At 40.0% G+C, this 12,445-nt stretch overlaps 2 protein-coding genes across 2 annotated transcripts; one reads left to right on the top strand and one right to left on the bottom strand.

Moving 5' to 3' along the window:
• The first annotated feature begins 765 nt into the window (after positions 1 to 765).
• si:ch73-390b10.2 (Golgi pH regulator) lies at positions 766 to 5,680 on the top strand. The gene is made up of 14 exons (XM_020090122.2): positions 766 to 1,027; positions 1,554 to 1,613; positions 1,788 to 1,891; positions 1,982 to 2,088; positions 2,171 to 2,272; positions 2,379 to 2,499; positions 3,003 to 3,083; positions 3,184 to 3,293; positions 3,417 to 3,505; positions 3,982 to 4,074; positions 4,210 to 4,305; positions 4,663 to 4,752; positions 4,847 to 4,912; positions 5,002 to 5,680. The coding sequence occupies exons 1-14, from the start codon at positions 986 to 988 to the stop codon at positions 5,206 to 5,208; spliced, it is 1,368 nt and encodes a 455-aa protein (XP_019945681.1). The 5' UTR covers positions 766 to 985; the 3' UTR covers positions 5,209 to 5,680.
• Positions 5,681 to 5,729: 49 nt separating this feature from the next.
• On the bottom strand, positions 5,730 to 10,516 carry pdzk1 (PDZ domain containing 1). Its single transcript, XM_020090121.2, has 8 exons — positions 10,254 to 10,516; positions 8,803 to 9,012; positions 8,467 to 8,680; positions 7,835 to 8,167; positions 7,543 to 7,739; positions 7,243 to 7,458; positions 6,852 to 7,166; positions 5,730 to 6,169 (listed from the first exon to the last, which is right to left on the bottom strand). Exons 2-8 carry the CDS (start codon positions 9,007 to 9,009, stop codon positions 6,116 to 6,118), a joined length of 1,536 nt encoding a protein of 511 aa, XP_019945680.2. The 5' UTR covers positions 9,010 to 9,012; positions 10,254 to 10,516; the 3' UTR covers positions 5,730 to 6,115.
• Positions 10,517 to 12,445: the final 1,929 nt, after the last annotated feature.

The raw sequence follows: 12,445 nt of genomic DNA, 5'->3' as shown, positions 1-12,445 counted from the left end.
AACATAGAAAAAATGTAAAAATAAAATAACATGAATAATAGAATAGAATATAAAAAAAGAGATAACAATAGAAAGGAAGAGAATGGAATATAAGAGAATAGAATAGAATACAAAACAAAAGAATAGAATAAAGTTAAGAACAACCAAAAAAAAATAAGAGCACACACACAACACACATAAATATAAAGTGCTATAGTAAGCAGATTGCACACCACGTGAATTATTGCACAGTTCCAAAGCACAGACCACAGTAGGTATTCCACTGTAAAATAAAACATAGGAAGAATATTTTGAAATGATTTTTATTTTAATTTTGTATCTTAAGAGGTGGATTAACGTGGATGCAAACTTCTTTATGTCCCCCCTCTTAGTATGTTATTTATATTCTAATGTTTAATTGTGTGTTGTTTGTCGCGATTGTATAAAATACCTCTGAAGCTACCTCTAAATATATTTATATGTATATATATATATGTATAAATATATATATATTGATTATGTATCTTTACTATGAAACATATAATTTATAAAATGTGTTTATATAAAAAGTAGCAGCTGCCGTAGTTCTGCTTTGTTGCCCTCTGCAGGCTATTATGGTAATTACTACGAGACTGCAGACAACCCAGCAGCATCAAATAAAGACATCGAGTTATTAAGTTTTACGATTTGGTTCCAATCAGAATTAAATTTAAAAAATTTTTTAAAGGTATTTTAAAGTTTTGTTTTTCTGTATTGGCAGATTTTTGTATATGACGTCACAGTTTTGCGACGGAAGTGTGTTGATCGGGCGCACGTTGGTGACGCGGCTACATGTAACTTGACAGCTGAACAACAAATGAGCTGAAATGACGAAAAGAAAAGAGCTTCGAGCTTCTTTCGTGTAACTGAGTGTTTCCCTCAACATGGAGTGAACGAGTCCTCGAGCCCGTTTCATCTGTGCAGCGAGTGTTTCACGGACTAAAGGCGGATCTGGTTCACAGACGTCATGTCGTTCCTGGTGGACTCAGTCATCATGTTCACCTCTCAGGTAAAGCTCACTGCTTCATTGATGCTGTGGAGCTAGCTGCTTGTTCTCCTGCAGCAGAGAGACTCAAGAACTCATCTCAGAGTTCACCATGTTAAATAGTTTATTCAGCAGAAGAGCATTTTCCTCAGCAGACGTGTTGACATGACTCAGGAGTGAAAATACCGTCAATGAATTATATTATATATAGTTATTGTTATTTTCTGCTATTATATCATGTTATTATATCCCTAACACAGTTTCCTGCTATTACATGTCAACATGCCTGATGTGAATAAAAGGTCTAAAGTACATCATCAGTCTATTTGAACCAGTCTGTTTGTGTCTTTTCATTATTAAAACTAAACTGATAATACTTCTGCCATATATATATATATATATAAATGTGTGTTACATTCATACATTCATTACTAAACTTTTCAGCTTGATGACAGGAAAACACAGTTTTTATAATGAACATATCTTAATCAATCTGATCCTCTACTTCCTGATCTTCTTTCATATATATTTCTCATGTAATCTGTGGCAGGTGCTGTTCTTTGGATTTGGTTGGTTATTCTTTATGCGTCAACTTTTCAAAGACTATGAGGTACAGTGTTATTCCACATCATTCATCACTGGTTACATGTGTAAACCAGTGGCCTCTGAAAAATATAACAATAATTATTATAAAACACACATCATTTAAATTGTAAGCTCAATACAACCTCTGGATATCATGTCATCGAGGTGCTGACTGGTCTTTTCCTGTGTTTACTGACAGGTGCGACAGTACGTCGTCCAAGTGGTTTTCTCCGTCACTTTTGCTTTTTCATGTACCATGTTTGAGCTCATCATCTTTGAGATTCTGGGGGCCTTGAGTAGCACGTAAGTGCATTTTCTATTGGATGTAACTGTCTTATATTGCTGATCATCTCTGATGAAGACTTTTACACAGAAACAATGTTCTTGCCACAGTTCCAGGTATTTCCACTGGAAACTGAACCTGTACGTGATCCTGCTGGTTCTAATCTTCGTGGTGCCTTTTTACATTGGATACTTTGTTGTCAGCAACATACGCCTGCGTAAGAACTGTCATACAAAAAAAAAGTTTGATGCTGTTGGAATGATTTTAAACTTAAAACAGTTTGTTCTTTGTCTTTTTAGTGCAGAGACAGAAGCTTCTTTTCGCCTGTATGGTGTGGTTTACCTTCATGTATTTCTTCTGGAAGTTGGGAGACCCATTTCCCATCCTCAGTCCCAAACATGGTAAATGTGCTTCTTGTTCTTTCTTGTTTAATGTAAGGGGAACTGTTGAGGTGCAGATGAAACAATGTTTTTGCTATTTTCAGTCTGTTCTCTATCTTTTGTTCAGGCATCCTGTCCATCGAGCAGCTCATCAGTCGAGTTGGTGTGATCGGCGTTACTCTCATGGCTCTACTGTCTGGCTTTGGTGCTGTTAACTGTCCCTACACGTACATGTCCTATTTCCTCAGGTGAGCTCTGACTTTACGACCAACAGCTGCATCACACAGCCGGTTTATCTAAGTCTGCTACACTCAGTCATTGCTCAACAGCTCAATATGTGGCATTAGCGTGATGTCATTTTAAAAATGTATCTCTGCAAATGACTTCATTTATCCTGCTTTTAGTGCTGTATACATGGTCATTGCTTTGAGACTATTATTCTGTAGATTATTGTTTTTTAAATGAGTTAAAACAAAATAATTACTTGTTGATTATGCACACAACTTTCATATTACTACGGTTACATATTATTTTGTCTCTGAAAGGTGCTTTTTTATTGCTCTAGATTTCTCAATGCTAGAAACACAGAATTGAGGCCTTCAGGAAAGAGTCCTATAACCAGAAATGAGTTAGCACTTTTGCTCTTTTTTGGTTCTCTTGTCCTGAAATCTAAGTTTTTTGTTTAAATGCCTGAAATTTGATCTGTGATTGGACACAAGCTCAAGACAATTTCATCTTTTTATGTTTACAGAAATGTAACAGACAGCGACATCCTTGCTCTTGAGCGGCGGCTGCTCCAAACTATGGACATGATTGTGAGCAAGAAGAAACGGTAACCAAATCCATACATTTTGTGAAGGAAGTGACTCAAAGAATTGTGCCACCACATTGTTCTAAGTGTTTTTACTATGTGTGTGTGTGTGTGTGTGTAGAATCGCTATGACGCGGAGGCAGATGTACCAACGTGGAGAAGACCAGAACAAACAGACGGGATTTTGGGGCATGATCAAGAGTGTTACCTCCACCCAAACAGGCAGTGAAAGTATCCTTTAACCTCACATTCAACATGTTGACTAACCGGTCACAATTTGCTTATTGTTATGAGATAACTATGGACTAGTGCAGTATATGTAGTAGACACAAGCCTTGACCACCTCCCCCCCAGACCTCTCTCTGATCCAGCAGGAAGTCGATGCTCTGGAAGAGCTGAGTCGGCAACTCTTTCTGGAGACTGTGGACCTGCAAGCTACCAAGGTAACACACATGAGCATGTACAATCAGGGTTCTTCTTAATGCCAAAACAGCAGGATGTCTATATTAAGGGAAAAAAATATTATAGAGGTAGAAAAGGACTTAAGTGACATGTGGAGTTCTGTCACACCTATAAAACACAAAGCATTAATCATATCTCAATTGATAAAGTGTTGAAACTTCACCTTCACTGTTGTTTGATCTCCTCCAATATCCTGGTCTATAGTACCTAGTCAGTTAATCTTCTTTTCTAAAAATGTCTCTGTATATCTTTCATATCAGTGGTTGTTCAAACCCCGGCCTGATAACACAGTTAAAACCACCAGTGACGTCTGTTCTAAGAAGTGTTCTCCTCAAACTCTGGCTGCATTACAGACACACACACACACACATTTATCTGTGCACACCACACCCATTTTAATCACCTACTTTGTATCTACGATAAATGATTAGCTAACACCGCCTTCCTTTATCATAAGGAGCGAATTGAGTACTCGAAGACATTCCAGGGGAAATACTTCAACTTCCTCGGCTACTTCTTTTCCATCTATTGTGTTTGGAAAATCTTCATGGTGAGAACTGGTTTTTATGCATTTTGTCTTTTTCAAACACCCAAGTTACATAATCATTGTTGTTGTGTTTGTATATATTGTCAAAGAGGTAGATAAAATGATTTATTTTTAAAATCTGTGTCTTTTCTGTCATAGGCCACGATAAACATTGTGTTTGACCGAGTGGGGAAGACAGATCCAGTGACGAGGGGCATTGAAATTACCGTGAACTACTTGGGTATCCAGTTTGATGTAAGACACACACACACACACACACACACACACACACACACACACACACACACACACACACACAAACACACACCTACACACCTACACCTGCAGGAACAGAGCACGTTTCACACAGTGTGACCTCCTGTAAAGATAATTGCCAGCCCATTATCTTCTCTGCAGGCTTTCTCTGCAGTTATCTCGGTCATGATCGCTTTTAATCTCTTTCCACCGAGACAAATTATTTGATAGACTTCTTACAGCTCACACTAAGAGCATGTTATTTCACTTAATGAATAAATAATAACTGTAAAATCAAAGCTGACTCCCTCTTTCTCTACTGTAATTTCCCTCTTCATTGTTTTTTACACTTCACAGGTTAAGTTTTGGTCTCAACACATCTCTTTCATCCTGGTGGGAATAATAATCGTTACATCAATACGTGGCTTACTCATCACCCTCACCAAGGTAAAGTCTATCATTTGGTACATGTAATTGAATAGATCCTGTGGATAATATAACTGAGATATCTTTTAACACTTAATGTTTTAATTGTTTTTAGTTCTTCTATGCAATATCAAGCAGCAAGTCTTCCAATGTCATCGTGCTCGTCCTTGCTCAGATAATGGTGAGTGTGTTTGTGTCCTTATTGTCCAATAACTCTGAGCTGACAGGCCACAGACAAACCAGAACATTTCTTGTGTCTCACTCTAACAGGGGATGTATTTCGTATCATCTGTACTGCTGATGCGCATGAGCATGCCGCTGGAGTATCGCTCCATTGTGACTGAGGTTCTTGGAGAGCTGCAGTTCAACTTCTATCACCGCTGGTTTGACGTCATCTTCCTGGTCAGCGCCCTGTCCAGCATCCTCTTTCTTTATCTTGCTCATAAACAGGCACCAGAGAAACACATGACCTTCTGAGCCCCTGCACTGCATCTCCTGTTTCTTTAATGTGACTCTCTGCCCACAGGGCGACTTTAAATCTGGAATATAAGGATATCCAGACTTTTTTTGTTTACAAGACATGATTGTCTTGACTGCTTATTCCTGAATCAGGAATGTTGTTGGATCCAGGTGATGGTGAACGACTGGAGCAGCTTTGGAAATGTGCTCTGTTGAATTAAAAAAGTATTTTCAGAACAATGATTCTATTAGAATTTAATTTTACCAGCAGATATTCTGTGTGCTCTTAAATTTTGATTATCTTTGTCAAAATATTATTTTTCTTAAAGTCGCTCTGAACACACTGGAGCTGTCCTGTTCACAGCACATCCCGGCTTCACTCGCACTGAGGTGTCAATGAAAACAAAGATATGACTTCACTTGTGAGCTTAAAAAATAAATGCCATTTCATTTGGAACAAAAAACTTAAGTAAAATAAGCTTAATCCAGATGGTACGTGTTCATTTACTTGTGTTCATATAAATTCTCACTCGTTTACATTCATTTGAGAAATTAATTTTATTCTTAGATCATTAAATATTAGCAGCAGTTTTGTTTCGTAGGGAGATATAAGTTATCATCACACAGGTTCATCAACAAGTAGATCTCATTACCACCATACTCTATAGTTTTCAGGAACATGTTTGTGTTCTTTTCCATTTTCATAAAGCTAATGCAGCTTTTCTTATTTGATTGAAAATTGCAGTGAATACGTGACAGTGAATTTTAGGAAGTCTTTTTTTGCCTTCATTCTGTTTTCCTTTGTCTCTTGTGTGATATTAATTGAAAGAAGTGAAGCTCACAGAGCTGATTTAAAAACCAACACAATGGATCAATGTTAAATTGACAAAGGCCAAATCAGGGAATGTGTCCTCAGGGTGAGATCTCAGAGCCTCTCGTCGACACTTTCTTGAGATGCAGATGATGACACTGACGAGGTCTAAAAGAGAAAAACAGTGAAATGATTTCAACCTGTGAACATGTTAATGTGTCACCTGGTATTTAAAAGGATAAAAGGAGATTGACATGTTGAAGTCATTTTAAGATCTTAGTAAAGATTCATGGCTACAAAAACGAGACCTGTGGTGTACAGCCATTGCTAGGAGGCTATACTGAAGGTGTAGTCTGGCGCTATGAGCTAAATGCTATATATAGAACACTGCTGTTGTGTAGACCATAGACTGTGTAAAAAGATGGAGCTCTTCAGAACAAGCCAAAGCCCCCTGTTGGCTGGCTGCAGTAAAGGTCATAAACCCCGCCTCCTCCTTGTTAACAGACGGGACATGGCCCAAACAAAAGATTCTGTCATTTTAGGTGTATCTTATCAGATGTGTTCAAGTGTTCACGTTTCCAATCAGCTTGGTATTAATGAGTGATTTGATGCTATGAAAACAGAGTGAAAAGTCATTATAGACGCCCGAGACTGAATCGAAGTTGAACGTGTGTATTGACGGGATCTCGCTACGACGGCCCCGGTACCTGCTCATTAGCTAACATTAGCTAGCTGACCTGTTGTTGGTGGATATCAAACTTTCTAGAGCCATGCGATGGTTGTTAGGACCAAAGTGGTGGAGAGACTCCAAAATCGTTTCTGTAAACATTTGAAAAGAAGGATCATTCACCCGCTCTCTTGCTGGTTCAGATGGTGTTTCAGGCCTGGCCTCCTCCTGATGTTGCTCCTCCTTGCTGAGCTCTTGATTGTGAACTTGAACATAGGAGGTTTCCTCAAGTAGCAGCCGCGTGATGGCCACTTCTCGAGCTTTGAGCTCGTCATAGACGCTCCTTTTAGCCACCAGCATCTCCAGAGAGCTGCCACTGTTACGGATAATTTCCACCACCTCCTCATGGGCACTCTGTTCCACGTTCACTCCATTCACCTCCACCACAACGTCCTCGTCTTCCAGACCTGCCCGGTCAGCCACTCCACCCTTTGCCACCTGAAACAAAGTGTGACTTATACCTCATTGATTTGAAGGTGTGATTATTAAATAATGGATGTTCCTCTTATCTCACCTTAATGTACTGTCCATGAACTCCTTGGATGCCGTTAAGGTGGAAGCCATACCCAGCTGAGGTCCTCTCCATCTTACAGAGTTTTGGCTTGAGCTTCTCTTCCCTCTCCTGGACTGGTGTGGGTTGTTGGACAGGAGCAGGTAAATTGATGGCCTCTGTGTAACTGGGTGGTGAATCCTTCATCTCCTCCCAGAAAAGCAGAGGAGACACTCTCCCCTGTGAGTGACATTACATAGTAATGATTGTCTGCAGGATATTATATTCGATTTATATAAGTTAGACAGCGGAATCCTTACTCACCTGCCAGTACATTTGATCCGTGTCTTTGTCCACCACCAGGAAGCAGCAATCTTTGCCACTCTGCTTGATCTTTTCCACCACCTGCTCATGGGTGCAGCTGTCCATCTCCTGGCCGTCCACAGCCACCAGTCTGTCCATGTCCTTCAGAGCTGCTCTTTCTGCGGGGCTGCCTCTGTCTATGTCCCTGATGAAGTGTCCTGCACAGTGTAAATGAGTCAGAACAAAGCCTCCTCTCTTCAATGTCGATGAAAACCACAGTCATGGTCAAATGAACATATGATATTGGCCTTGCCTCTTTGGTTGGGCTCTTCCCTGAGCAAGAAGCCATATCCATCAGGTCCTTTGGTCATGTTGATTATGCGCGGCTTGTGAGGGAGGTACTTGGTCGTCGCAAACCAGGTTTCGATCTTCATATGCTTGCTCTTATAGTGCTTGTCTGTTTCCTCATCAGCCAATAGGAACATAATGCTGCTACCCGCCAGCCTGATCTTGTCCACAACTTGGTCGTGTGTGTAGTCTTCGATGGACTCTCCGTTGATTTCCAACAGGCGGTCGTTGGCTTTGACCCCGGCTCTGTCAGCTACATCTCCTGGGGTCACCTCCGTCATGAACAAACCAGGCTCACCTGGAGAGGTACAGAAAATATGAAATAAGAAAAATTAATTTTGTTCACGGATCAAATTCTCTTCCTTTATGATGAGGCACCAGCACCATTGCTTTCTTTTCTATAAACACATGTGCAGTTGCAAGGAAATTGATATTAAAAAAACTGCTTTTCCACACTGTGGAAAACAAATTGTTGTTCAACAATGTTTAGCAAATTTAAAGTTACATTTACACATAGATATATTTCATTATCTATAGTGGTTGATACATTTGTGTCTTGATTTATCTTTTTAACGTTTTTTTGTCTCGTGACCTCACCTTTGACTGAGCGAATAGAAAACCCGTATCCTGAGCTAGACTTGAGCAGGTGGCAGAGTTTGGGTTTTGGAGCTTGTTTCTCGACACCGTTAGTGACCGGTTTGTTTTGAGGCTGGGAGAAGTTTACTCCCTGTGCTTTTGCTTGCTTGTAGGAGGCTTCATCCAAGATGTGGAACGTGACTGAGGGTCCGCTGTTTCTCACCAGGTCCACCACCTGCACCGGGGAAACAAAGAAGCGACTGAGGAAAATTGCTTGTCACGGGATTTATTCCACCTGCCCGGGAGTCGTTATTGATTGGGTTAATGCACTGCAGTAAATTCACATCCTCGACTCACCATGGAATGGGACAGTGCATCAGTAAATGTTCCATTGACCCGGATAATGCGGTCTCCATCTTTCATGCCTGCCAGTTCGGCCGGTCCTCCCATTTCCAGGCAGCGAACTAGGTGACCCTCCTCGCCATGCTCCACCCTGAGATAGAAGCCAAATGTCTGACCCTGCCTCTTGGTTAGAGAAATCACCTTCTGCTTGTACCCAGCCATGTCCTGACAAGGAGGAAAGAACACACACACACACACACACACACACACACACACACACACACACACACACACACACATATATGTTATAACTTCTAATGTCTTTCATAAAATGTGATAAAGTTGCCTTAGTTTTAACACTAATCTCCAAATGTTGCCTCACTAGTTTGAATCAATGTAGAGATAAAAACAGAATGGTAGAACATGTAGATGCCTTGGTGCTTTGTGGCTGTGATATAAACAAGACACAAGTGCTTCTCAATTTTCACAATGTAAACCTTCAGTAAAGAAGCAGCTGCCAGTATTGGATTTACTTATAAACTAGGAAGTCTGTCCTCTGTCTTCCCCCTTTTCCTGTCACCACTGTCGCCCTTATATATATATAATATATTCATTGAATAGCCCTGGACTTAAAGAAGCCATAGAAGAGCTGATAGCTTTGGATGAAAAGTTAATCTCCCGTGTCAGCACTGCATTGGCAGTTAACGGTTAATAGGAGCCACAGCTGACTGATGGTGATGACTCTCTTTTAAAAGACGGCTTGGACTTTGAATTCCACAGTGAGGAATGTCACTCTAATCCTCCGCTTGAAACGGTTATTTCCATATCTGAGACTCGTAAAGGTGTGTGTGTGTGTGTCTGTGTGTGTGTGTGTGTGTGTGTGTGTGTGTGTGTGAGTGAGAGTGTGAGTGTGTGAGTGTGTGTGAGTGTGGGGGGGCAGGTGGCCAGGTGTGTGTGTTTGGGTCTACTCTATTGATTGACAGAATCATATACAGTTCTTCCTGTTCCATTGTGTTAGATAATGTGTTAATATGTAATTTCAAGAGCACAAGGACAGTTGAAAGAGAAAAAAACACCGATAAATATAATCCACTGCATTACTTGCACATAACATCTGTAACATAAATTAAAAATGAAACATCAGTGTTTCCAATCGATTACAATGAAACAAAATGCCCACACTCTGACTCCTAATGACAAGAAGTCATTGTTGACAAAACCTTCAATCTTACATCATTTAATACCTTTTGAATCTTCTCCTTAAATCAAACAAAAAAAATCACACCTTGCCAAGTGCATTTGCATTAATAAACGTCAAATTCTGTTACACAAAATTAATTTACACAAACTTTTTTCCAAATTCAGCAATAATTATGCCTGTAGAAGCTTTCTGTTATCAAGGTATATGTGTCACAATTCAGAGAGTTGATGTAAATGTTCATGTTCAGTGCAGGTAAAATGCTCACCAGCTCTTCTCTGCTCGCTGACCCAGTCCAAAGGAGGAGCTCACCCGTTACTGCGTGGTTGTTATCTCCTGTAGCTTCAACCTGTCCTCCTCCCTCCTCCGCCCCCCCACTCTGCCTCTCTGCTGGTACTCTGACAAAGGGCCAAAGGTAAGACTAAAGGATGAGCTATTTAACAGAGCTTTTCGTTAGTAAATGTCTCATGTCCCTGTGCAGTCTGCCCTCAGAAAGAACGATGGAAGCGTGAAGCAGCGGAGGTCAAATGTAGATGATGCAGGTGGTGATGGGCACAGACATCACAGTCACTACATCACAGGAGTTGCATCATTTGCACATGTACTCATTTACACACATAACTGCATTGTTTCCCCTGAAACACGAAAGGAAAACAATGTGTGACATAATCAAGAGACAAACGTACAGTGACAATCCAACTCAAGTATCACCTCACACATTACAGTTCTTCAAAAAAAGAGTCCTGATATATGTTATAATTCATTTATTACATTTATTGTTGTTATTGTTATATTTTACAGGATTAATGCGAAAATTCCTCAAACAATTTCTGTGAAATTATGTGGATGGTTAAGACACGAGCCAAGAAAGAACCCATTCAGTTTTACAAGATAAGACGGTTTTCATGATTTTCGTTAATTACGCAGAGACTAATTCAAGGATCTTGATGAAAACAATCAAACATATGTTGGGGGCTCATAGTCATGAGTGTGTGCAATTTGGTGCAGATCCAAATAAAATTCTGGATCCAGTGAATTTAAATGTGTTTTCATGAAGGGACTGTTGAGCCTCGAGGAACATTATATGTTGAAGTTTTTCCTCACCGCAGTCTTGCAGCTCTTTTAAGATTTAAATTTTTTAACAGTGGTTCAGGAGGTAAAGCAGCTCGTCCTCATATTGGAACATCCAATCCGCTAAAGTGTCATTTGGTGTCCTTTAGTGTCCGCATGTCAAAGTATCCTGATGGATCAGTGAGTGTAAATGGTTGAAAGGGACTCGAAGTGTGAAGCACTCTGAGTGGTGGTCAATGTAAATGCAGCACATTTAAACGTTTTCCATGTCAATATGAATCAGAAGTGAGCTTAAAAAAAACCCTTTATTACTCTGTTCTTGGACTAAACAGACATTTATGGTCAGAGCAACAAAGTTCAGGGTGAGCTCGGGTGTAGCTCAGTCCTCCAGTTTTATGGTTACTGTGTTCTGGGAGAGTCCTTTAGTTATAAAAGACACGTTATTACAACACTGTCCTCGGCACGGGACAAAGGTGAGAATAACATAACAAAAGCCAAGAGAAGCAAATCTGCAGAAGTTAATTCATTACTGTGCTACAAGACGAGGCTCATTTTCTCTGTTTAATCATTGTGATCTGAATTCTATTAGGATTATTCCAGTATTATCCTTTCACACAGTCTCCAGGGAGACTATAAATCTCTGTAATTCCATGAATACACACAGAGATGGTGACATTTTCCTCAGAAGTCCTCTCCAATTCAAACCAAAAACAACATTAAGTGGACAAAATCAAAGCAAGGTCAAAATATGTCTGTTGTTCAAACCTGAATCTGCCTGGTGAGACTTAAGGGCTCAATTTATTGTCATCTTGAGTGTCATACGGTGGCGACAAAAAGGGAAACACAACAACAAATATTGCCTTTTGCTGTTGTGATTCTCCTTTTGTTGTTAATTTGTTGTAGTGCCATGACTGAAAATGGTCCCCCAATGCATCCTGGAGTGGAAAACAAATTAGATATAAAATGTTAATAGCCTTGTGAGCACTAATGCAAAATGTACATTTTGTTTTGTGTGTGATGATGCACATACCTCATTTGTAAAAAAGCCCCTATACCATGCATCACTCAACATCCCTTACCCCCATCATCTTTGTCCTTGCACATAGATACAGACCTTCTGTTTTCATGTCTCATACCCACCAGGTTGAAATTATATCGTGTTCCTCAGTTTGTTTGTGTCCCCTTTGTTTTTGTCTCGTCTTTTCTCTTTTGGCTGTGTGTGTGTGTGTCCCTGTGCTTGTCTACACTTCTTTTGTTAACACTTTGTTGCACCATTTAAAAAGGAGCAAAGTATAAAATGCAAATGCTGAAGCTATGTGACTCAAATTGTACTCAAGTACAGGACAGTAAATGTACTTCATTACTTTCCATTGCTGTTTTTTTACACAG

Source organism: Paralichthys olivaceus, chromosome 10 (genome assembly GCF_024713975.1).
Source record: "Paralichthys olivaceus isolate ysfri-2021 chromosome 10, ASM2471397v2, whole genome shotgun sequence".
Taxonomy (NCBI): domain Eukaryota; kingdom Metazoa; phylum Chordata; class Actinopteri; order Pleuronectiformes; family Paralichthyidae; genus Paralichthys; species Paralichthys olivaceus.
Note: the sequence above shows the minus strand (reverse complement) of the source record. Positions and strands in the feature narration are given on the sequence as shown.